Source organism: Pygocentrus nattereri, chromosome 27 (assembly GCF_015220715.1).
Source record: "Pygocentrus nattereri isolate fPygNat1 chromosome 27, fPygNat1.pri, whole genome shotgun sequence".
NCBI lineage: Eukaryota > Metazoa > Chordata > Actinopteri > Characiformes > Serrasalmidae > Pygocentrus > Pygocentrus nattereri.
In genome coordinates, this window is record NC_051237.1 from 27,223,296 (window position 1) to 27,248,943 (window position 25,648).

Here is a 25,648-nt window from a genome sequence, read left to right on the forward strand (position 1 = left end):
CTTTCTGTGAGGAGCTTTTAGAGGGACGTCTGGTTCCCATCACCACCACTGTGAGCAGCTCTGACATTAAGACTTCACGTCTTAAATGTTCAGTAATGCAGAAATTTTGAAAAACCAGTGGGATTCCAGTTGTGCTAATTGGTGGGTATAAGCTTGCATTACTCGTTAGGCACATTAACTCTGCATTGTAGCTCCAGTGTGAAACTAAAGAAGCGCTGAGTGGTCTTCTCACAGTGGAAGGATGGACAGAAGCACCTGTGGATGTTCTCAGATCTGAAGCAGCTTGATCTTCTCCTCTCTCTCAGAGATCAAAGCTTTCAGTGCTGTTTATCTGATGGGGGCAGGTTTAGTGTTGACCAGCTCTTCCAGGTGGCTGTTAGGAGGCCCGTGTTCTCCGTCTCAGTTTCCGAACATCACTCTTTCTCCTTTCTCATGCGAGTGAATTATATCTAATTTAAAAATAATAACTTGCACTTAATGGCTTGAAATGAAATAAATGAGGGCTGGTCTCTGAATTTTGGACAGTACTGTATATGAAGGGTAATGGAGAAATTGTGCAAACCCCCCTCCCCCCCCCCCCCCCCCCCCCCCCCCCCCCCCCCCCCCCCCCCCCCCCCCCCCCAATATACTGCTTTAATCATCTTGTTTTGTGATTCTTTGATGTGTAATGTGCTTAAAGGGCTTCCACAGCTTTAGCACTCGCACTGCAGAATGTCCAATTACTAGCCTTTTAACCGAACCAGCAGAAATCGTCACAGGTCGCGGTTTTTCCCCTTCGTTTGACGTGATGTCACTGTTAATAGATCTTTGAAAGGTAGCAGTGTGTGTGCCTCGTCTTCATTGTCCAACAGCCCAATTAGTCCATGTCCTAATTCTGGCGTTCAGCGGCGGCGTATCATGCCTCTGCTTGTTATCTCTCTCTCCAGACTTTTGTAAATAGTCATATTTAAAACTTTAATCCCCTCAATGGAAGATGAAGCGCAGACAGAGAGCCTGTCATTTACAGAGATAAATGTTATCTTGGCCACAAAGCGCTCTTCTCCCTTTTGCCTGCCTAATGAGTTTGTTCTTTAGGACTCCAGTGGAATGTTTCATCCGCCGCTTCCGCAATTAGATAATGCAGCACTTTTATCCAAGATGTCCATTCCTCTTTTTCTAGAGGAATCAAAAACATACCGAGTCGTCTGCGGTGTACCGTCCTCCGCTTGTTTTCCCATCTTCAAAGGCATGCATGCATGTATGGGCATTGTTTGTGGGCTCAAAGAACAAACTGTGGGAATTTAACATTTTTCTGTTACCTTACAGAGAAAAGTTTAGAATATATCTCCGCTGCTCGGGTTGCCAGATACTCCAAGACTCAAAAAAAAAAAAAAAAAGCCCCACTTAGATCAAACTGTGAAACTAATTTACTAGAACATTAAGGAACACAGAAGCGAGGGAGGCTCAAAGACGTGCTGTGATCCCGAGGTTAAAGAGGAATCCTCGTTTAGTCACGCCTTTATCTCATACAGCCATTACCGGGCCTCGGAAAAATGCCTTTTTCAAGGAAAACGCTTGGAAAACTGACCAGCGTTAACCATTAGAAGCTGCAATTACCAAAGCAAAAGCACGATGTGGTTCTATTTTCTGACGTGTAGTTCACCGACACAAACCCTGAACTCGGTCCAGACCACGTTCGACAAAACAGACAAAAATCCCGAGTGCAGACAAGAGCCTGAGATACAGACGGCAAGTCTGTATGTCGCTATGATGTTCATTATGTGAGTCTACAGTGACCTCGCAGTAAATATTTAGGATGAATATGCAGTGGAGCAAAACCACATAGCTCTAGACCTCAAAGGGTCTATGTTAGTAATAAACGTCATATCCATAAAATGGCAAGAGATGGACGTAGTGTAGCACGTTGTTAAGGCGGCTGGCAGTTCAGTAAAAATAGTACAAAAAGACAAAAATGAAGATTTGTGTTATATAAATTAAAAGAGGTGTGTGTGTGTGTGGGGGTATGTATGTACACACACACACACACACACACACACATATATATATATATATATATATACACTAACAGAAGAAAACTCTTATCTCCAAAATGACAGGAAAAGGAAAGGAAATGGAAGGAAAAAACCTGCTTTACTTTTAATGCAAGTCAATGGAACCAGAATTTTTTCCAAGTCATTTTGGGCCGTTTCTTGTGTGTAACAGGCAACAGGCACTTTCACACATATGTATACACACACACACACACACACACACACACACACACACACACTCATATGCAAACATTTGGGCATCCCTGGTCTAACATTAAATGGTGTACATACATAAACACATCTGGCAGAGATGAAGATGCTGAGATTTTCGTTGGGAGTGACCAGGATGGACAAGATTAGAAATGAGCAGATCAGAGGGACAGTGAAGGTGGAGCAGTTTGGAGATACAGCCAGAGAGGCCAGGTTGAGATGGTTTGGACATGTGTTGAGGAGGAATAGTGGAGATATTGGGCAAAGAATGTTGGAGATGGAGCTGCCGGGTAGAAGGAGAAGAGGTAGACCTCAGAGAAGGTTTATGGATGTAGTGAAGGTGAACATGGAGATGGTTGGTGTGAAAGTAGAGGAGGCAGTGGATAGGGCGAGATGGAGGCAGATGATCCGCTGTGGCGACCCCTAAAGGGAGCAGCCGGAAGAAGAAGAAGAAGAAGATACATAAACACATCTGCACATTTTAATGCAGTTACTGTTTATTTACTGAATTTAACGTAAAAAATGTGGCCTGTACTGAAGCTACAGCCCAGTGAGATGTTTATCTTTTTTTTTTTAAACTTAAAAATACTTTTAAATATTTACAGAATAGAAACACAACGTACGATGAGGTTAATGATTAGTATATGTGTATATACATACACGTGTACGTAGTGAGCTTTGGGATTAATTAGGAAAGCTGCTTGTTTAAATCCACCTCCAGGATGTACAGGGTGTAAATCACTGTTGGCAGCAGGAGAATCAGTTTATCATTTTCAGCCAGTGGAAATGATGTTTCCATGCTCGAGTCCTTCCTTTACTGCCGGATGCTCTGTGTTTTCATGGGTGAGTGTGTGAGCTCACTCAGAACAGAACCTGGACCAATAAGGGCTCATTAGTTTCTTTAATCAGCAACACTGCCAGAAAATGAAGGTTCTGTTCAGGAACATTTTCAGTTCATCAGGGTCCAAACAGTGTAGATGTTCCCTCAGAGGTTCTACAGTGGTTCTAAGGTCTGATGGTGGAGCTTAAATCAGGTCCTCCAGGTGAAAAGTTGGTATTTGTTTATTTTCATAACCGAATGTTTTAAAACAGAGCAGTAGAGTAAAAGCCTGGAGGCGAGGCGAGGCGGGGTGTGTGGAGTCAGTCCAGCTTAGAACAGATCATTTCAGTGGATTATGGTTCAGTTATGTTCCCTGACTGAAGGCGCTGAGATGGAGCCTTGAGGGTCCCACCCCAGTGACAGGAGTGGGACCGACCCAGAGACGGTCTAGTAGCTTTATTTCTGCGTGTAATGACGCATCGTGAATGGAGTGGGAGGTACAGTCCTCCTGTTCGCCTGTTCAAAACTGTTTCTTTTGTTATATCATATCAAATAAACAACATTATCAAATAAACAACTCCATTCAGAAATTGAACGAGAGCAGATAAAATGGCAGAAATGACAAAAAAAGCTTTTTATCAACCTTAAATGGTGAAATAATACGGTGGAACAATAACGATACACTTATAGCGTTTAATAATATCTCTCTCTCTCTTTCTCCCCCTCCCTCTCTCTCTCCCTCTCTCTCTCTGTCTCTCTTTCTCTCCCTCTCTCTCTCCCCCCTCCCTCTCTCTTTCTCTCTCTCCTTCTCTCCCCCCTCCCTCCCTCTCTCTCTGTCTCTCTCTCCTTCTCCCTCTCTCTCTCTGTCTCCCTCTCTCTCTCTCCCTCTCTCTTTCTCTCTTTCTCTCTCTCTCTCTCTCCTTCTCTTTCTCTCCCCCCTCCCTCTCCCTCTCTCTCTCTGTCTCTCTCTCCTTCTCCCTCTCTCTGTCTCTGTCACTCCCTCTCTCTCTCTCTCTCTCTCTCTCCTCTCTCTCTCTCTCTCTCTTTCTCCCTTTCTCTCTCTCTTTCTCCCCCTCCCTCTCTCTCCCCCTCTCTTTCTGTCCTTCTCCCTCTCTTTCTCTCTCTTTCTCCCTCTCCCTCTCTCTCTCCCTCCCTCTCTCTCTCCCTCTCTTTCTGTCCTTCTCCCTCTCTTTCTCTCTGTCTCTCTTTCTCCCTCTCTTTCTCTCCCTCTCTCTCTCCCCCCTCCCTCTCTTTCTCCTTCTCTTTCTCTCCCCCTCCCTCTCTCTTTCTCTCCCTCTCTCTCTCTCTCCTTCTCCCTCTCTCTCTCTGTCTCTCCCTCTCTCTCTCTGTCTCTCCCTCTCTTTCTCTCTCCCTCTCTCTTTCTCTCCCTCTCTCTCTCCCCCCTCCCTCTCTCTTTCTCCTTCTCTTTCTCTCCCTCTCTCTCTCTTTCTCTCTCTCTCTTTCTCTCTCTCTCTCCCCCCTCCCTCTCTCTTTCTCCTTCTCTTTCTCTCCCTCTCTCTCTCTTTCTCTCTCTCTCTTTCTCTCTCTCTCTCTCTCTCTCCCTCTCTCTATCAGGAGGACAGATATGGTGCTCTACCACGCGGCGTGTGATGGAGGGGGAGGAGCTTGCGGCGTGTGCTGTGGATTTCTGCCCTCAGTTCCAGACAGCAGGCTCCGCCCCCCATGGGCAGGGCATGTACCCGGCCAGGCTGCTGGACGGCATCCAGCTCCTCCCCCAGCAGGCCGCCATGGCCTCCATCCTGCCCAACGCCATCGTGAACAGTGAGTGTGCCGTTATCAGGGCCTGCGGATGGGCTGATTAATGTGCTTGGTTAAAAATGGAAATCTTGTGTCAGGGATCATCTTGGCTCTGATGTGCTCAGAAAGGATAAGAGAGTCACAAAGGACTGCAGACGACCTTCAGTTCCAGGATGATATTTACATCCATTCATTTAGATTCAGCTTTCTTTGACGGGCCCTGTTGGGTCAAGTATAAAATAACGCGTAACATAATGTCACTGTCAGTTTAAAACTTCGCAGCGGCTTTATTTTGTACTTTCTACACCGCTTGAAAAAACGCCAGCTGCCCTTTACATTGTGTGGAAGTTTCATAACAACGTGACCGATGGAAATGGGCCAGAAATGTGTATCTAATAAGTTACATCAGCGCACTGTGAATGAAAACAGCGACAAAGAGTTAACAAAGTTGGCAAAGTTAACAAACTGATGTTTCCTCGCAGAAATGAAATGTAACCAAACTTCAGCGAATAGACAAACTTTCTGATCTACTTCACTTTGGAATGAACAGTAAGTTAAAATAAACGGTAACACTTTATTTGAAGGCTACCTACATAAGGGCTTCATAACACTCTCATAAGCGCTGAATAATGTGTTTATGAAGCACTACTTGAACATTTATTAAGTGCTTATGTCGGTTCTCGCGACCTGGCATAAGATGTTTTATGAAATAAATGACATTGTACTGACATAATAAGAATAAACATTGAACATATTTACAGCACTAAACATTTTAAACACTATACATAATCACATCAATCATCTTATCCACGCCATGGAGGGAAGAGGGGGTGGTTCCCAGGCATATTTCACCTGATATCAGTACAATGTCGTCTTAAGAATGCTGACATAAACAGTTATGTACAGTGTTTTAAATGTTTAGAGCTGTAAATATGTTCATAATGTAAATATGTTATTATGTCAGTACAATGTCATTTATTTCATAAAACATCTGTCAGGTTGCGAGAACCGACATAAGCACTTAATAAATGTTCAAGTAGTGCTTCATAAACATTATTCAGTGCTTATGAATGCGTCATGAAGCCCTTATGTAGGTAGCCTTCAAATAAAGTGTTACCCAATAATCTCATATGTACATCTTCTTAGCTCCTTTCACGCCTCCTTTTTATTCTCTTTATTCTATTTACTGTAATTTATTTAACCTTTTCCTCAGTCCAGTGCCTGTTTATAGGCTAGGTCAGGGGTCACACTCAACCAGTAAAAAGGCCAAATCTGTGGCTCAGAGAGAAAAAATGTTTTTACTGCATCTTTAACGAATGTTGCGCTGTAACCCGAACCGGCCCTCGTCTCAAAATACGCAAAAATGTCAACAGTGAAATACAGACGCTTGTATTAGACCCTGAAATATTACATGGAAAATCACGAAATATTCAGACTCTAAATTCCTTTTAAACCCACCTACATTTCTGAACTAAACACCCGGCATCCTTTCTTTGCTGCACACTTGGGTCAGTTTCTGAGCTTTTGTTAAGTATTTACAGCGCTGTGGGAAAGTTTCAGGCGTCTAATCACAATATACATTAGAATAAAGTCGTATTCATAATTCAGATAAACAGAAAAACAATAAACAGGAACAAGAATTTCTTGGGTCCATATTTTTCCTGGACACCTTCACAGCCGCCACAGAGACTCGTTAATATCATCAATTACATCATGAGCTCAATTTACTGAGCTCTGATTGGTCAAACCAGGAGCTGCTTTTTAACTACATATAATACTGGACTTCCTCGAGGAGGAGAGGCTTGGAGATGGTGAAACACACACACCAACATCCAGAACATCACTGTTTATTATATATTTATATCTTGCTGCTGTGGGAAGAAAACCTCCTATCTCCATTTTTGTAATTTTTCAGTTTTTTACATCATTACAAACGACCTGTCGTTCTTTATATTGTGTGTAAATTTCATGATGAATGGACCAAAAGAAACGGCCCAAAATGACTTGGAAAGACGTCCGGTTCCATTGACTTCCATTAAAACTACAGTAGGTTTTTTCCTTCTATTGTAAAGTTACCATTTTGGAGATATGAGTTTTTTTCGCCCCGACAACAGCGAAATATATATATATATATATATATATATATATATATATATATATATACGTATTAATATTAATATATATAATTAATATTCTATTCATTTTATTTATTCAAATATTTACACTTTTCTCAGCAAATAAACAGAAACTACACGAATAGATTTTGAAAATGTGTCATTGGTGCCTCAGAGTTTCACACAGTGCTGCATGTTGGTTGAACTGCAGCTGAAATGCATTGTGGTGATATGACTGGTGTGGAACTGAGGTGTAATCGCTGTCCCATAGCCTGTTGTTGGGGTAGGAGAGTCTGAGCGCACGGTACGTTGCAGTGCATGCTGGGGACCGTAGTGCAGTGGCTGATATTAATAGAAAATGAAAAGCCTGAGAGGATGGCGTGGCGGGCTGATCTGCCCATGTGCCCCGTGTTTGACGGGTGGGGTCTGGGTGCTTGTCTGGCCTCTTTAGTTGTTATATGTACATGTGTGACTCAGCAAGACGAACTCCCTGTGCGTGTGACGCACTTGGTGGAATAAAGTGATTCTGAGTCTGAATCTGACTCTGATTTGAACAGTTTACAGTGTTTAACACCGACACTGTCAGAAAAAAACCCAAGTATCTCCAAAAACATCCGCTTTACAGGGGAAGGCAGAACATTCTTCATTTTCAATGCAAGTGAATATAATTTTCCTCAGTCCATTCATCATTTTCAAACAATGTCGAGGACACGGCTGCCGTATTCAACTGATGTGCAAAAAAACCTTTGGAGGGAAAACAATGTAGTTATTGTATTTATTATGTCATGTACATTCCAGTACAGTACGTCTAAAGAACAGGTACAGTATGTCCTGGCCCTCAACATTCATAAGGGTCATAATTCCTAATTCATTCTTTCATAATTGCTAATTAAAATATCTTAATGCAGTGCCTGTCCTCGTTAACAACACTTTACTGCCTTTACTGTTAAGGATACTTTGAGTACACTGTAAATGGAAACAGTACATTAAGAGTTAAACATTTTAAACTGATATTTACTCAAAAAATAAGTGCAGAAATGAAATTTTCGGTCAACGGACAATTATATTCCTTATAAACTTGCTGATCCTTCAAAAGTTATATACTGCTTGACGTGGGAATGAACCGTTTACTGAAAATACTCTTGTGGGCGGTTCAATACCACCACTGTCAAATAAACAAACAAACAACACAAGTACCTGCAAAACAGACAAGACGGCAAAACATTCCTAATTATCGAAGCAGGTGGTCGTAAAAACGTCTAATTCCAGATATTTTTGGAGCGTTTCCATCCGTCAGTTTATCATAAATTTTTAAACAATGTAAAGAATAGCTGCCATATTCAGCTTCCGTTCGACAAACATGAAGGGACATTTCATTCTGGACAGTGACGGTATATTTATATAACATTCTGCCACGGTAAGTTTAAAGAACAGGTCGTACCCCCCGACGTTCATAAGGCTGCTGCCAGGTTAATGCAGTGCCTGTCCTCGTCAACAACACTGCAGTAGCTGCTCAAGTCTGGTGGAAGCGGCTCTGTGTTGGACAGCCTTGCAGTTTCCTACTGAAAAAGCTGTTATAAAACTGCTGATGGCCTCTGGGTGTTTTTTTAACTTAGGAAAAAAACCTCTTAAATTCTTTGACACTGAAAACTGTGCGATCAGACGTGCCCATCTGTTTGTATCTGCTGTTCTGTAGAAGACATCTTTCTGTGTAAAGCCTGCGGCATCTGGTTCAGGAGTGAGAGGAACCTGCAGGCCCACCTCATGTACTACTGCAGCGGACGACAGAGGGACCCGGAGCTGGTTGCGGAGAAACCGACGAATACAGGCCATCAAATGCCCCGCATCTGCACGTACCCACAATGCAACATGAGCTTCTCGGGGTCGCACGCTCTGGAAATGCACCTGTCCACACATACTGGTGAGTAGAGAGAGAAGAAGTCTGCCTTCTGCCACATTCATCCTCAGAAAGGTGGAGAAATGCAGTGACGGCTGTGGACACTTCCAGGAAAAAGGGTATGAAACCGTCTCTGGGTCGGTCCCCCTCTCATCACTGGGGTGGGACCCTCAAGGCTCCGTCTCGGCGCCTTCAGTCAGGGAACATAACTGAACCATAATCCACTGAAATGATCTGCTCTAAGCTGGACTGACTCCACACACCCCGCCTCGCCTCGCCTCCAGGCTTTTACTCTACTGCTCTGTTTTAAAACATTCGGTTATGAAAAGGAACAAATACCAACTTTTCACCTGGAGGACCTGATTTAAGCTCCACAATCAGACCTTAGAACCGCTGTAGAACCTCTGAGGGAACGTTTACACTGTTTGGACCTTGAATAATGAAAATGTTCCTGCACAGAGCCTTTAGACGGTGTACTGTCCTTTACGTTGCTGCTTCGCTCTGCCGTGTTTGCGCTCAGACTTTAGTAGTTTTCACTTAAATGTGGTACTTTTCCGCATATTTTAGTGCACACTTCGTGTGTGTGTGTGTGTGTGTGTGTGTGTGTGTGTGTGTGTGTGTGTACACATATATAAAGTTAAATTCAGGAAATAAACAGTAACTGAGGCTGATTTCTCTGCTAAGGACTTTTTTTCCCCCACTTATTCCAATAAGCAAATCATATCATTTGACTGGGACGCTCAAACATTTGAATACAGCTATATACGTTCCCATCAGGCTGTAGGTCATTACTGATAACACACATGGTGTTTCTGATGCGTTTGTGCTTTGCAGCGTCTCCCTTTGTACTTTGTTTACTGTTTATAGTTTAATGATGATCTATACACATAAACAGCTGCAAATTAATACAGAATTAATGGAAATGGCAAATTTCGAATAAAGCAGCCAATATTTGCATAAATGTTTGTTAGCTTACTTTTTTGAGAAATAGATCAATTAAGATGGAAACGCATTTGCCAAACACAGTCGCATTCAAATGTTTAGGCACCCCTGATCAAATCCATGTTGTGCACAATTACTCTTTATTTGCTGAATTGAACACGTTTAGAAAAAACAAAACAAAAACAAAATAGAAATTGTGACACTTTGTTTTGATTTTCGCCCCAATATGTTAAACTCAAATAGAATTTGAGCACTAAAATTAGAAGAAAATACCATATTGAAGTGTGTCTCTGTACAGGATGTGTTGACTTATTTACACAGAAAATCAACAAAGCATCATTTTGACCAGAGAGTGTATAATTTAATAGGAAATACAAGCTGGTATGAAATACGACAGCAGGTGCCGGTGGACTGGTGAACAAATTAAAATGGTATTAAATACACCATATAAAACAATAAACAAATGCATTTACTGCTAAATAAGATATTTTGTGAGCTGTTGTTTCTCTTTGGATGTAAAATATAAAGATTTCTCTGTAAACTTGCTGTTTCTCAGAAATGCTGGTTCTCAGAAAAATTCAGATTTTTAGAAGTTTTACAACATTTCAGTGTTTCATTTGAATTTAATCTGACAGCTGGATGGAAACCTGGATGTGTGGTAATAAAGAAACTTGGACATCAGTGTGTAAATCGGAAGATTTGTGTTTTCTTACTCCAGCATGTGTAAATACTCATATATTTCCATTTATTATCATTTGTAATATATTTTGCATAACCTATCGAATGAATTTAACATTTGACAGATACATCTGAGACAGATTTATGAAATGTGTAGCATACTGAATGTTCATAAACACGTTTTGTTTTGTGAATTTTACATTTTATACATTTCAATTATTTATATATTTTGAGTTTATTGTATAAATTAACATATAAATTGTTTGTATGTGAAAACTGACCATAATCAGTCATTTATTTTTTTGTCTTGCCAGTTTTAAAGACCGAGGAGACACCTGCTGGAAGCAGTCTGAAATGCACTATTTGCGACTTCACAGCTGACACTCTTGTGGCTCTCCAGCCCCACATCCTGTCCCATCTATCTCAGAGCGGACTCAGGTGCGGCCACTGCCACTTCACGTTCCAGACGCCCCGAGAGCTGTCCAAGCACCAGGAACTGCACAGACATGGTAGCAAGCTCGCTCAAGAGAGTGAAACGGAGCCATCGAAAAGCCTCAGTGCCGACTGTCCGAAGCACGGCACGCGCGATTCAAGCAGGAAAGACGCCGTAGAAAGTCCGGCTTGTCGAGAAGTGCTTCAAAGCACCGAGCAAGAGAATGGAGAACAGGGGCAGTCAGTCGCAAAGGCAGAGGTCAACTCAGGAAACAGAGTCAGCTTCTCCTACACGAGAGTGAAATCGGAGCCCTCGAGCCCCCGCTTGGCTTCTTCTCCAATCCAACACCATATGACCCCAGCATTTCCAATGCCACCCTTCATGCCTCATGTTCCGTTCTCACAGGAAATTACTGCTGTCCCACAGGCTTCTGAGATACTGGCTAAAATGTCAGAGCTGGTCCATCGAAGGCTGCGCCACGGTGGGAATACTTACCCACCAGTAATGTACAGCACGCTTGTCCCAAAAGGAGCGACATGCTTCGAATGCAATATTACTTTCACCAACCTTGATAACTATTTGGTTCACAAGAAGCACTACTGTAACAGTCGCTGGCAGCACATGGCCAAGCCACATGACTACACCAGCATTTTGGACAAAGCAGCGGACCCACTGAGCCCTAAGACTGGGGGCAGTTTAGCTAACATGCTTAATGCCGGCCATCCCTCTGAGGTTAAAGGGCCCGATTCCACACAATTCAACCCTTGTGACGCTTTCAGCACTGGAGGCAAAGCTGCTGAGGAGTTTCAAGTGCAGGTTAAAAAAGCATTGACCCCATCTGGTGCCGAGGAAAGGCACAACGGCATGCAGTTAGACTCGAAGAGTCCCAAAACATCCCCAACAGAGAATGAGGTGGACCCCAGCCAAACGACCTGCGATGCCTGCAAGATCACCTTCAGTCGCCAGGAAACCTACATGGTGCATAAGCAGTATTACTGCGCCACCCGCCATGACCCACCCATGAAGCGAGCGAACAGCAACAAGTCACCAGCCAACCAGAAGTCAATGCGAGCTCGCAAGAGAAGGAAGGCGTACGAGATGCCGGTTCACGATCAGGAGCAAGTGCAGCCCATGGGGCCACCGTCTTACCTGGGGATGCCGACTATCAGTAGCGCTTTCATGTCCCAGGATGTGATGGAAAGTTTCAAGGACCAGATTCATCAGCGGTACAGCATAATCCAGGGTTTGGTTCCCAAACATCCTGAACCTTCCCTGACCGTCACAAAATCAGCCCTTGTGTCAAAGTGCAATGCAATAGCGCAAGAAGAAGGTGACGCACCCATAGATCTCAGCAAGAAATGCATGGGGCAGTTTGGTAAGATGTCACTCCCGGTGAAGGCGCTCATGGACTATCATGAATGCGCAGTCTGCAAGATAAGCTTCAACAAAGTTGAGGATTACCTTACCCACAAACAAAACTTCTGCCCAGATACTGCTTTGGACAACAAGTCCCCGAGCATCAAAAAAGAAGGTTCGAGAAATGCAAACGGTGCCACAGAAAAGTCCTGCTTTGAGCATCCAGTTCAGAATGCCAGTATGGTCCCGGTACATGCTGTGACAACATCTGATGTTGGAACATCTCCTGAGGTGCATCCAATCTCCATAAAAGAAGAAAGCAGCTTGCGGTCTCTCGAGAGCTACTCAAGCGCAGCTAAGAAAATGAGACCAGATGAGCAGATATGGCCGTATTACGAGATCAAACCCACCGATTATGCCACGGGGATGCTTGGTACACAAAGCGAGCGGAGGCAGAGCCCGAACGAGGGCAGTGAAGGTGAGAAAGACCAACCGATGCCAGACGGGAGCCATATTAGCGCTGAAGGTGGTGAGGAGAACCTGAAAATCACAGCCATGGGCCAGACTTTGACCTTAAATGACACCCTCCAGCCTGAGGAGAAGCCAGCAGATCCAGAAAAGGAGCCTACTCCAGACATCCACTTGAGTTCCTCAAGCCCAGATGCAGAAGGCTCTGCGAAAGCCGACGAGAGCATGTCTGCTTCATCACCAACCTCCAAGACTGAGGAGATCCCATTGAGCATTAAGAAAGGCTTGAACGGATCGATGTCCACGACGGCCAACGTCAAGTACTGCCGTCCATGTGACATCCAGTTCAATAACTTGTCAAACTTTATAACGCACAAGAAGTTCTACTGCTCGGCACATACGACGGAGCATGTGAAGTGAATCCTTACTTTTTATCTCGATGCACCGTGCCCGTTTACACAACAGCAGGTGGACAATCAAATCAGGAGATTTATCCTTCAGTGATTTAAAAGTGAATTTTGAAACGTTTGTTGAAAGAGTATTGTGTGTAATATTTTTCGCCTCTTTGTGACGTATTTATTTCCGAAAATATTTCTAGATGAAAACGAATACAAATTTGAGATGAGAATAATAATAATAATAATAATAATAATAATAATAATAATACGACTCCATCACACCTGGAATCAAACAAAGGCTACACATTTAGCCAGAGGATTCCGGAAAAATTCAACTTTGGAAAATGGAAAATAACACGCAAAATACGCTGTAGGTTGCAGAACACGTCTCTGCTTAGACCCCCATGTCAACATTTTTGTAGTCCTAAAACATCCATAATGAAAGTCCTTCAGAAATGACATATTTGTCCGTATGTGTAGATTCTAGTTTGTCCTTGCTGTTATTTCCGATTGTTTCCACTTGAGTGTTTAGTTTGTTTTTGTTTATATATTTTGCTGATGCAGAATTCTTCTGAGAAGTACTTGTACGTGTTTGCTGGTTCTCTTTAGTCTCTCTTTTTAAAACTTGGCTTCCAATGCAATACTTTTTGAAAGATGAACCATTAGCAGTATTACGAAAGAGTGACTTTTTTGATCACTTGGACCCCAGAAACTGTCTGTGGAAATGTTTACTTGCCTTGCCGAACACGAGGGAAAGGGGTTTACACTTGAAAAGAGGACTCGCTATAATCTTCACAATAGGAAAAAGATTAATATGTTGTCAGATATGTGTTGCTATGCATGTACTTGTATGGAATGAAATTCCAGATATGTTTGACATTTCGATTTTATGTGGCATCCAAATTAAAATTCTAATCTCAGGATTGAGCGTATGCATAACAGTTTTTAATATGGTCCAAAATGATTTTACGTTGTAAAGTTTGTTTTTGTTTGCCCTTCTCTCATTTTTTTCCCCACATTTTGTGATGTTGTGAAAAGCAACCCTTAAAATCTGAGGCCACACACATCCTAGACTCGGTGTAATATTGTGAGGACAACAGCACCCCCTGGTGGTTCTCAAATGTACGTTTCTTCTTTTCCATTCAATTGAAATGAATGGAAATACTGAAATTATATCAGAGAGCTATGATCGGTCATATAAGAAAACAATGACTAAGACAGGAAAGATAATATCATAAGAATTGGATGCAATGTGTTTTATTCAAATTGTACTTGAAGCTGCGGTGGTGCTTCACTGAAAGTTTTCGATTTCCCTCTTCATTTCCTAAAACATAAAAAAAAGTGATTTCTTTCTACATAAATCAAGATGAAGGTTTGGATACTGAAGACAACATATGCCATCTCAGCACTTAAAGCTGAAGATCACAGAGCCTGAGAAGGGAATCCCTGTTTATCTTCATAGTAATCTGCAGCGGAGGACAGTAATGAAGTACATGCTACTATACTTAAGTACTTTTTCAAGTATATGGGGGGGCAGTGGAATATTTTATATAAATATTATTTATAAGTCCATTTCAAACTAATATTTCCTTCTTGTCGCTCCACTATGTTATATGTACAAATGTGTCGTTACTCTGAAGTGAGAGAAAACTCTTACATATGTGGAAAAAAACACAAATAACACAAAATGCTAAATATTCAGACACACCCTACACCAGGGGTGCCCAACCCTGGTCCTGGAGATCCACCACCATGGACAGTTCAGACCCAACACACCTGGCTGTATTATTCCGAAGCGCCTGAACACTTTCATTACATGGATCAGGTGTGACTGACTAGGGTTGGAGCAAAACTCTGCAGGATGGTAGATCTCCAGGACCAGGGTTGGGCACCCCTGCACTATGGATGTATTTCTGTGACTGTAGTTATGTAATTCAGTGTTTTTGATCACACGGCGTGGTTCACATCAAACAAAGAGGAACAAATGGACGGAATGTCTTAGAGAGACAAAGATATCCTTCGCTCCTCATACAACGGTCACAGTGGGTCATTGGGCCACTTTCCATTTTGGAGTTTCACCACTTCGTCCAGCGGCTGGAACATTACGAACCCTTTCACGTACAAATTTTAACAGAAGGAGAACGAAGTAATGTGTTTTTCTCTGAGATCAGTCATTCGTGCGTTTGGATTAGGTAGCGGTCGTCCGAATGAATTGTACGAAAACACCATGTTCAGTGTGAAAAGGCCTAAACTGGACCTCTGAAATTCTTTGAGATCCTCTCAACACGCCGTAACGATGTGTGGAGCAGGCCTGAGAAATGAATTGGCTTTATATCAAACTCGCAATTAAAAAAAGGCAGCTTTCAAATCCTGACAGCAGCAATTTGCATTGTGCACGTTAACACAGAGCCTGTAAACTGGCTGGACAACAGATGTTAGACTGATGAAAAGCAAACACAGCGAGGTGTGCTGCGTAGAAACTGGAGGTCTGTTCAGCGCTCAACCCGCCGAGCCAGAGATAATGGCAAAAATAACAGGCGTGGACCTTTTAAATCTCAGTCATTTAAAATTAGACATTTTATCCAAATCGGCTCTAGTGAGCGGGAAATTTTAAAGTATGTTCTAAGTTTAAGGGTGGTGGTAAAATTACATTTTAAATGTAAAATTTACATTACTAATGAATTAATTACACTTTCCTCTTGATGACAAAAGTTGCCTATTTTTGCGCATCTGCAGCTACGCAAGTTTTAGACGGGATAAGTCAGGCTTTGAAAAATTCCACAGCCCTTTTTTTCCAGGTTTCTGCATTATTAAATGAATGTCATTTAGAGCGGTTTGGTGTGAAACGCTCTGTTCTAGATAAACTTACCGAGTCAGAACCGTTCACAGTGGTGGTGATGGGAACCAGACGTCCCTCTAAAAGCTCCTCACAGAAAGTTCCTACATGAACCGGTTCTGAAAATGTTGCCACATTGTTTTCCGATAGTTCTGAGAAGACTTCGGCTTTGTGGTGGTGAGGTAGACAAAGGGCCAGAATTGAGTTCTAATAAATCCAATCCTTTGCAGGCGGCTGTGAAACACAACAGTTCCTGAAGAAAACCTATTTCTTTAGATTTAGATCATCAACGTTCCATATAAGCTCAGAAGACTCGTGTAGGTTCTCTGGTGGTTCTGGATAGTGAATAAAGTGTCTATATCTGTGTTGTAGTCATGGCGACGCCTGGTTCCCATCACCACCACTGTAAAGACTTCTGGACCGTTTCACACCAAACCCTCTGAAATACTGAACTGTGCGAAAAATTTAGAAAAACTCTGGAATTCCCCTTCAATAGAAATTGGCCATCAAATGAATATAACTTTAACAGCTAGAATAACTCACTGGACTTTTTTTGATATTTAAGTACATTTAAAAGCATTAATTTTGTATTTAAACTGTGGAGGTCTGCTTTTACTGCAGTGATACTTTGTGAAAAGCGATCTCTACTTTGACTGTAGCACAGCGTCTGTGTGCTTTATCCATCACCGAGTTACTGAGAAGTAAAAGCTGGAAAGTTGACCTGCGGATGAGTTCATACCTGAATGAGGCCGGTTTTGTTGGAATCTTTGCGGTGTCTGTAGATACACTGGCAGAGCAGTGCGTAGAGCTTCTCCAGCTGAAACACCTCACAGCCCTCCGTCTTCACCACCACAAACCGATGAAGCTCCTGAAGAATCAAGGCAAAGTTAAAGTGTCTCTCTTGTGTCTTTAGACAAAATCATTTGGAAATCAGTCTGTTGTCTAAAGAATGACTTGGCACGAAGGTCCAGTCCCATTTCTTATCTTTAGCCCCACCCCTTGTGTTGCCCCTTGTTACTGAGCTACAGGGCAGTGGTTGAGATCTTCCTCTGAAATGAGACCCTCTAATAAAAGAGCATCACTTCATTAACAGCTACTAGCGCCGCTCTGTAGGCGACCCTGCCCGTCTGCAGGGACAGCAGAGGAGGGGAAAGTTCAGCTCCTCACTGCTGGGCTTTAGTTACATTTAGGGATCATACGCCTTCAAAGAGGGGGGCAGTTATTTATTATCACCCCCCCTAATTCTTCAGAGATATGAAGCTGAAGTCGGAGATTCAGATTTAATTTTCCCGTTCAGCCTTAAATGGAGCCGCAGTTCTGACTGGAAATGGCTGGAAAGGGACATCAGCACTATTAGTGATTTTTCGTGCTTGTTATAAAGAAAAAGGACCATAATACACTAAACCGACATTAAACTGAGAAAATACACCCTCTATCTCAACAAGAATCGGGACACCTTACAACAGTGAACAGAGGGGTAGGGCCAAGTGGCAGGGCCCAGGGGTGACATGGGACTGGACCAAAGGAGGTTTAAACACTTGGGAGGTTGGGGTGTTGATGAGACGGCCGACAGGGGTGTAACAATTCACCTAATTGCAACGAGTTTGTCCTCATTTATTTACTCCCAATCACTGTCATGGATGCATCCCCATGATACTGTTTTCTTCTATCAATCAATCAATCAACCTTTATTTTGACTCGGAAGTACATTGAGGGCAACCCTCATTTTCAATGTAGCCGAGCATTTACAAAAACAGGGATTGGCATGAAAAGAAAATAATAACTACATTTAATCATTTTAAATTAAGAAATTTTAAAATTTAAGAAAGAAAATTTAAAATAACAGTGAATAAAAGATAAAAGTAGATAAAAATAGAACTTGAGATTTAAATGGTAAGAAATTAAGATCAAAAGTAGATAAGAAATTAGTAAGGTAATAGTACAATATCACAAATTTTTAAAAAAGTAATGATAAAAAAAACGTAAAAATAAAATGAGAGGAAATAAATAAATAAAAAGAGATAAAGAACTAAGGAGAACTTGCACAAAAATAAAAGTTACGAATAAATATGATTAAGTAAAACAGGTGCAGGCCGTCTGAAGGTGGTTTGATATTAAAAGTTTAAAATGACTGAGTGACACTAGTGAGCTGAGTTTTAGTGTTTCCTGTAGTGAATTCCAGCTGGTGCTGTGACTAAAAGCAGTATGCCTAAATATGCCTGCTTTGGCTTTAATATTGTAAGATTCATTTTTAAGACTATAAATGGCCTCGACGCGCCTGCATATCGCACAGAATGTCCATCTGTTCTTGATCTTAGATCTGCAGAAACTTCTGCAAACACCTTCCGTAAAATACAGAAAACAGACACTTTCAGTTATTCTGCTTATAAACTGTGGACTTCAGTTAATTTAATTTAAATACATTTAATTTAAAACTGTTTCCATTAAACGTTTACATTTCTTTGGTATTCATCTTTTTAATGTGATGTATATTGTGATTGCTTTATGTGATATGATTTTAATCATCATTTCTTCTATTACTGTTCAGTGTTCTCACCTGTCCAAGCACTTTGAGCTGCAAAGAAAACAAAGACATGCTGGTTTATTTTAAATTTAGTTTGAAAAGAAAGGTGTTTCAAATCAAATCAAATCAAATCAAATTTATTTGTGGTGCTTTTTACTGCGGATGTTGTCACAAAGCAGCTTCATAGAATTCCAGAAAAGACTGTAAGAATGTAAAACCCCCAGGTGGGCAAGCCAGGGGGCAACAGTGGCAAGGAGAACCTCCCTCAGAGCTGAGGAAGAAACCTTGGGAGGAACCAGGCTCACCAGGGGGGACCCGTCCTCCTCAGGTCAGACTACCTACAGAGTTATTACACTACTAATATTAATAGCAGTAGTGTTAGTAGTAGGAATAGCTGGGAGTCTATGAGAACATCAGTGTAGGGTGGGCAGCTAGTCTAAGGCAGGTGGCGGGTGGCTGGGGCGTGGGCAGCTGGTCTGAAGTGGGCAGCACTGTCAGTCAGTCATGTGGGCGATTGTATACTCGGGGGAAAAAGGTGTATCTTCTATAGTGTCCATTTTATTACCTTGAGTTGCTCGTGGTCCACGATGAGTCGTGGTGTTTTCTGCGACAGGATCTTCAGTGCTTCGTCTGCGTCGATCGGCAGCTTCCCATGTGCCGGAGTCTTGGCCGTGCGGGAAGACCGGCGGGTACGCTTCCCTGCTTAGGTAACGAGTGTAAAAATGACTTTGGAACAGAGGCGTAAACTGGCAGTGATATGAACACCGTGATACTAAAACCACGATACAAGAACATGGAGAAAGATCTCACGGTTCGGCCGTGGTGTTTTGGGCGTCAGCGTTGCCGTGGCATCTTTAACCTGAGGATGCCTAAACTCTCCGTGGCCTTCCTCCTTCACCTGGTAGAAGGACGGTGCAAACCTGGACGAGGCGCAACCTTCAAATACAGCAACAACAAAAATACGCTTTCGTTTGAGAGATTTGCAGAATGTGGTACAGCGGTGGTGTCTAATCTTCTGCGTGACGGGTCAGTGTGACTGCAGGTTTCCATTCCATCAAAGCTAGAGGTCAGCCGATCAGTTGTCTGAAGGCCGAGCAACTGATTTAACTAGCTCTGCTGATCGTTCTAACAGTTTTAACAATACGTGCTCTTTAATGCTGGAGTTAATGTAGAACTGCTAATTCACCCTTTAACCCTGAAGGTTGGCGTACAGACTGTTGGTCAACATAGCAACACGGACCACGATCCTGCTGAGTTAGTACCAGGCCAAGGCAAACAGAGAGATTTAAGATGAACATCAATAATTTGGTGAAATGGGACTTATTTTGCATTTTGCATGTTTCCTGATACGTTTAATCTGCAATGAGAAACTCATTAGAATTCCAGTGAAAGTGGAACGGGACAATTGAAACAAGAAGCCGGCAAAGAGAAGCTGACTTAGCACATCAGCACATACTGAGACACATTTACAGCCAAGATGTACAACGAATGTCAAATGTTGTCGCTCCCAAGGTGGTTTGATTTTTGTTGAAAGGACAAAATGACTTCTTAACATTTGGACTGCGACTCCTGTACTAGCAGAATCAGAGCCAGTACAGTGGGGCGCCTGCTCCACTGGAACGAAATCTACAGCCAAAACAGCCGTTTGCAGATTAGACTGGACCCGACTGTGGCAGGGGGTCATGTTTGCACGGCCTGTCTGGTGAGTATGGTTTTGTTCACCTCTCATGTTGCGTGATTCTCTGATTTTCTGACATATTTTCTCAAAGTCTTCATCCAGCTCGTCTCTGATGATGGAATGAACAGTGTCCTTCAGAGCGCATGCACGGTGACGAATCTGACGGTCTACAACACAGCACACGTTACTGTTAAAAGACTGCACCAAATGTTTTAAACACTGTAAAAACAACGTGGCTGCAGAAAAACGCATACATGCTTTCAATATGCTTGTCAAGTGAAGCACAAGAGTTTTAAATAATAAACAGAAAAAAAGATAATATTGAGATAATATTGCTGTTGATTTTTAAAAAGGTTGACTCTAAAATTTTAGGATGTTGAGACGGCCTCAATAATGAAGTTGAAATATTTTTTTATTATGCAATCATCACAAGTTATTATTCATTTAAATTAAATTTTAGTACAACTGATTCCAGTTCTTTAATGGTAATGTAAATGTGTTTTATTAGGACAGGCATGCAAGTCCACCTCCTTGTTTCTACGCTCACTGTCCACTTTATCAGCTCCACTGACCGTATAGCTGCACTCTGTAGTTCTACAGTTACAGACTGTAGTCCATCTGTTTCTCTGATACTCTGTTACCCTGTTCTTCAGTGGTCAGGACCCCCATGGACCCTCACAGAGCAGGTACTGTTTGGATTATTTGGTTCACCAAAAATATCCAGCCAGCAGTGTCCTGTGGGCAGCGTCCTGTGGGCAGCGTCCTGTGACCACCGATGAAGGACTAGAGGATGACCAACACAAACTGTGCAGCAGCAGATGAGCTGTCGTCTCTGACTTTACATCTACAAGGTGGACCGACAAGGTAGGAGAGTCTAATAGAGTGGACAGTGAGTGGACACAGTGTTTGATCCACTCATAGCAGCACAACACACACTAACACTAATACCTGCTCTGTGGTGGTCCTGCGGGGGTCCAGACCACTGAAGAACAGGGTAACAGAGTATCAGAGAAACAGATGGACTACAGTCTGTAACTGTAGAACTACAAAGAGCACCTATGTGGTCAGCGGAGCTGGACAATGAGTGTAGAAACAAGGAGGTGGACTGTCTTAACCAAGCAGAGATTATGGAGAATGTGGCGGATGGTGTAACTTACCGGTGGGATTGCTGTCAGGGTTGTACTCGAGAGCGTTCTTCCAGATCAGATCCACATCGTGCAGGAACTCCTTCACTGTGACGTAACTGTGCACATCGATCTTTGTCAGCACGGTGGACAGATCCATGGGCTGCTTTACCACAGTGCAGTAATCGGGCACCTACAAGAGAGAGAAAACACAGCTTTACTATCTCTGCTGTAAGATACGGTGTATTATATTTGGAGTTTCATACGGCAGTGAAGCAAGACACGGAATATATCGTCACTGTCACAACCTCCTGTCTTTTTATCCTGTTTACAGAAAACTGCAGCTGGCCTTTACATGGTCAGAACGTGTTATGATGAATGGACCAACAGAAATAGTGTGAAATTACTTAGAACAGAGTCTTTTTTACATTAACGTCTGTAAACATTAAGAGCACAGTGTACGTCCTTACCTTTTAAAAAGTCTACTTTCCTTTAGTAAAACACTCAAGACTTCCAAGTTTCTCACAAGCACCTCATAATTTACCAAGACACAATTACAGAGCAACGGATTTTGATTTCAAGAGCCTACATTATGAGTTTTCCACACAGTTTCCCAATCTAAAAGTCAGCAATGGCTTAGCTGAACCAACAACACACCTATGTTTTGTCACACCTATGTTTTTGTTAAAAATGAAAGTAGTATCATTACTGATTTAGGAGAATATAAACAGGTTAAAATACGGTGAGCGTGCGCTGCTGCGAGTCCCTCCGTAAAGCTCACACCACGTCGTATGTCTTCACATATGAACGTCACGCATATAGACTAATGAAGATATGACGACAATAGCAGATCATTCACTCACATCCTCTTAAGACGCGTTGTGAATTCGCTCTCCGTCATCAGGTTCATCCCCTTGGGGGAGGGAGCCGAAGTACAACCCATGTTACAAAATGTTCTTCAGCACGTTACATGCAATTACACATTTCTACCAGAGAGGTCTCCAAATCCCCAAAATCCACATAGTGCAGCTTTAAAAAACAAAGCTACTATATATATATATATATATATTTTTTTTTTTTTTTAAACAGAAATTAGCTACTGCTGATATTTTTTAATTTAAAATATATGCATAATCCAATGAAAGCCTAATTATGCATCATACATTAATGCAAAGAGAGAAAAACAATGTTTTTAGGAATGTAATATTTTTCCTGATGAATGTAGTTAAAGTAAATTGCTTTCATCATAAAGTACGCTCTTGTTTTATGCATTTTATGGTTCTGAATTATTTTGTGTTTTAGGATTCTTGTTTTGTTTTTGTTTTTTTTAATACTTAATGCTTTTCAACCTTTTTAACTGCTGTGGCTTTTAAGTGTTTTTATATGAGGTGTTAAGCGGAGTTTTACAAGCTGTTCAATGTCTGTTTGACTGTCTTCCCTGTTATGGGAATCTTATGACATCTTCAGCAAAATCTCTAACAACTGATTTTGTTCGTCTGAATTCACTGTTTTGTCACAAGAATGAACTAATTTACATATATTCACCTATTTAGCCAACAGTAGCTTAGCTCCACCCACTCGTACTGAAGTTATAAGGAGTGTTTTAAGCCTGTACTGCTTCTTGAATGAGGCTGCCATGAACACAGGACTCAGTTATATACACTATATTTTCAAAAGTATTCACTCCTCTGGCTTCACACGCATATGAACTTGAATCATATCCCATTCTTAATCCATAGGGTTTAATATGATGTCGGCCCACCCTTTGCAGCTATAACAGCTTCAAGTCTTCTGGAAAGGCTTTCCACAAGGGTTAGGAGTGTGTTCATGGGAATTTCTGACCGTTCTTCCAGAATGGTCCCTTCCCCAAACTGTTCCCACAAAGTTGGGAGCACAAAATTGTCCAAGACTTCTTGGTCCTGAAGCTTTAATAGTTCCTTTCACTGGAACTAATGGGGCGAGCCCAACTCCTGAAAAACACCCCCACACCATGATCCCCCCTCCACCAAACTTTACACTCGGCACAATGCAGTCAGACAAGTACCGTCTCCTGGCAACCTCCAAACCAACACTCGTCCATCAGATTCCCAGACGGAGAAGCGTGATTGGTCACTCCAGAGAACTCGTCTCCACTGCTCTAGAGTCCAGTGGCGGCGCTTTACTCCACTGCATTCCACACTTTGCACTGCGCTTGGTGATGTAAGGCTTGGATGCAGCTGCTCGGCCATGGAAACCCATTCCATGAAGCTCTCTACGCTGTTCTTGAGCTGATCTGAAGGCCAGAGGAAGTTTGGAGGTCTGTAGTGATTGACTCTGCAGAAAGTCGGTGACCTCTGCGCACTATGCCCCTCAGCATCCGCTGACCGCTCTGTCATTTTACGTGGCCGACCACTTCGTGGCTGAGTTGCTGTCATTCCCAATCGCTTCCACTTTGTTATAATCCCACTGACAGTTGACTGTGGAATATTTAGTAGTGAGGAAATTTCACGACTGGACTTGCTGCACAGGTGGCGTCCGATCACGGCACCACGCTGGAATTCACTGAGCTCCTGAGAGCGACCCATTCTTTCACTAATGTCTGTAGAAGCAGTCTGCAGGCCGAGGGGCTCGGCTTTATACACCTGTGGCCATGGAAGTGACTGGAACACCTGAACTCAGTGATCTGGATGGGGGAGTGAATACTTTTGGAAATACAGTGTACATCAGTCTTAAAAACACAGTAACAAAAACAGCCTTTTAATTCTAAGTGATAAAGAGAGGTTGAACTTTGAACTTTCCAAGTTTGTGTTTCATAGCACCTTTCCTGGACTGTGACTCTAGTCTGAATGTGTGAGACAGTAAGCAGTGTGACCTCTTCTATGTCCACAGGTTTGGTGAAGGCTTTAAAGCGTCTGTCCAGGGCCAGTCGCTCGGTGACGCTGCGCAAGAAGAGGCGGAGCTCCCTCAGAGTGTCCTCCTCCTGTTCCTCCAAACGCATCAGCTCTGACTCAGTCATCTGAGGACGGGAAGGGGGCGGAGCCAAAGGCAGAACCTCCAGAGCCTGGAGCACTAATGAACAAACATCATACAAATGCACGTTAGCACACAAACACTCACCAAGCACTTTACTACCAACACGGCACTAATGCTGGTGTAGGGCCAACTGCTCATGGCTTGGAATCCACAAGATGTTGGAAGCATTTCTTTTAGATTCCGGTCCAGTACTGTGTGAAAATCCTAGGAGATCAGCAGGAAACCAGCCCATCTGGCACCAACAATCAGGCCACAGGCAAAATCACTGCGATCACATTTTTACCCATTGTAGGGGTGTGAATCTCTAGGCACCTCATGATTCGATTACGATCCAGAGGGCTGTGATGTGATTATAAAATGATTAGTGAATCATCAGGATTTCTTTTTTCTTACTCTGTGATGACCTAGTGCTTCTAAAGCAAAGTAATGAATAATGAATTTACGTCCTCTTCTTCTTCTTCTTCTTCTTCTTATTTCGGCTGCTCCATTTAGGGGTCACCACAGCGGATCATCTGCCTCCATCCTGCCCTATCCACTGCCTCCTCTACTTTCACACCAACCATATCCATGTCCACCTTCACTACATCCATAAACCTTCTCTGAGGTCCACCTCTTCTCCTTCTGCCCGGCAGCTCCATCTCCAACATTCTTTGCCCAATATATCCACTATTCCTCCTCAACACATGTCCAAACCATCTCAACCTGGCCTCTCTGGCTTTATCTCCAAACTGCTCCACCTTCACCGTCCCTCTGATCTGCTCATTTCTAATCTTGTCCAGCCTGGTCACTCCCAACGAAAATCTCAGCATCTTCATCTCCGCCACCTCCAGCTCAGCCTCCTGTCTTTTAGACAGAGCCACAGTCTCCAAACCGTCCATCATAGCAGGACGCACTGCTGTCTTGTAGACCTTCCCTTTCACTCTTGCTGCTGTCCTTCTGTCACACATCAGCCCTGACACCCGTCTCCACCCACTCCATCCTGCCTGCACCCTCTTCTTCACCTCTTTTCTACACTGTCCATTGCTCTGGATGGTTGACCCAAGATATTTGAAGTCATCCACCTTTACGACCTCTACTCCTTGCATCTTCACCTTTCCCCCTGCCTCCCTCTCATTCACACACAATGAATTTACGTCCAATATCTTTTAATAAATCGAACTGAAGTGATGTGGTGTAAGGGAACTGGAAGGCTTTCATTCACTGCTCTTGTTTGGAGCAGACGAGACGGTAGCTGCCACTCATCTGCAATAAAACGCAGTTACGGTGAAATAAGATTCTGTGGCAATGGGTCTCCGCATATCCCATGACAGCCACCCTACTCGTCCTCTTCAGTGATTTTATAACTTTGGTTTAGGTCTCGTTGTAGAGAG

The 25,648-nt window shown here is 42.7% G+C and overlaps 2 protein-coding genes across 3 annotated transcripts in view; one reads left to right on the plus strand and one right to left on the minus strand.

Annotated features, from left to right (window-relative positions):
- zfpm2b (zinc finger protein, FOG family member 2b) overlaps positions 1 to 14,027 on the plus strand; it is a 102,641-nt gene extending 88,614 nt beyond the window's left edge. Inside the window, exons 6-8 of one of the 2 annotated variants that reach the window (XM_017682190.2) lie at positions 4,636 to 4,842; positions 8,629 to 8,853; positions 10,764 to 14,027. In XM_017682190.2, coding sequence (XP_017537679.1) covers positions 4,636 to 4,842; positions 8,629 to 8,853; positions 10,764 to 13,126 — 2,795 coding nt within the window. In that variant the 3' untranslated portion in view covers positions 13,127 to 14,027. The remainder of the gene's footprint in view (positions 1 to 4,635; positions 4,843 to 8,628; positions 8,854 to 10,763) is intronic. The other variant, XM_017682191.2, reaches the window with a different exon arrangement.
- A 331-nt stretch (positions 14,028 to 14,358) lies between these two features.
- LOC108410887 (ATPase family AAA domain-containing protein 2-like) overlaps positions 14,359 to 25,648 on the minus strand; it is a 39,318-nt gene continuing 28,028 nt past the window's right edge. Inside the window, exons 20-26 of the mRNA XM_037535193.1 lie at positions 24,118 to 24,314; positions 21,300 to 21,459; positions 20,187 to 20,309; positions 19,275 to 19,400; positions 19,030 to 19,163; positions 16,680 to 16,808; positions 14,359 to 14,428 (exon numbers count right to left, since the gene is read on the minus strand). Of these exons, the coding sequence (XP_037391090.1) occupies positions 14,396 to 14,428; positions 16,680 to 16,808; positions 19,030 to 19,163; positions 19,275 to 19,400; positions 20,187 to 20,309; positions 21,300 to 21,459; positions 24,118 to 24,314 (902 nt within the window). The 3' untranslated portion in view covers positions 14,359 to 14,395. The remainder of the gene's footprint in view (positions 14,429 to 16,679; positions 16,809 to 19,029; positions 19,164 to 19,274; positions 19,401 to 20,186; positions 20,310 to 21,299; positions 21,460 to 24,117; positions 24,315 to 25,648) is intronic.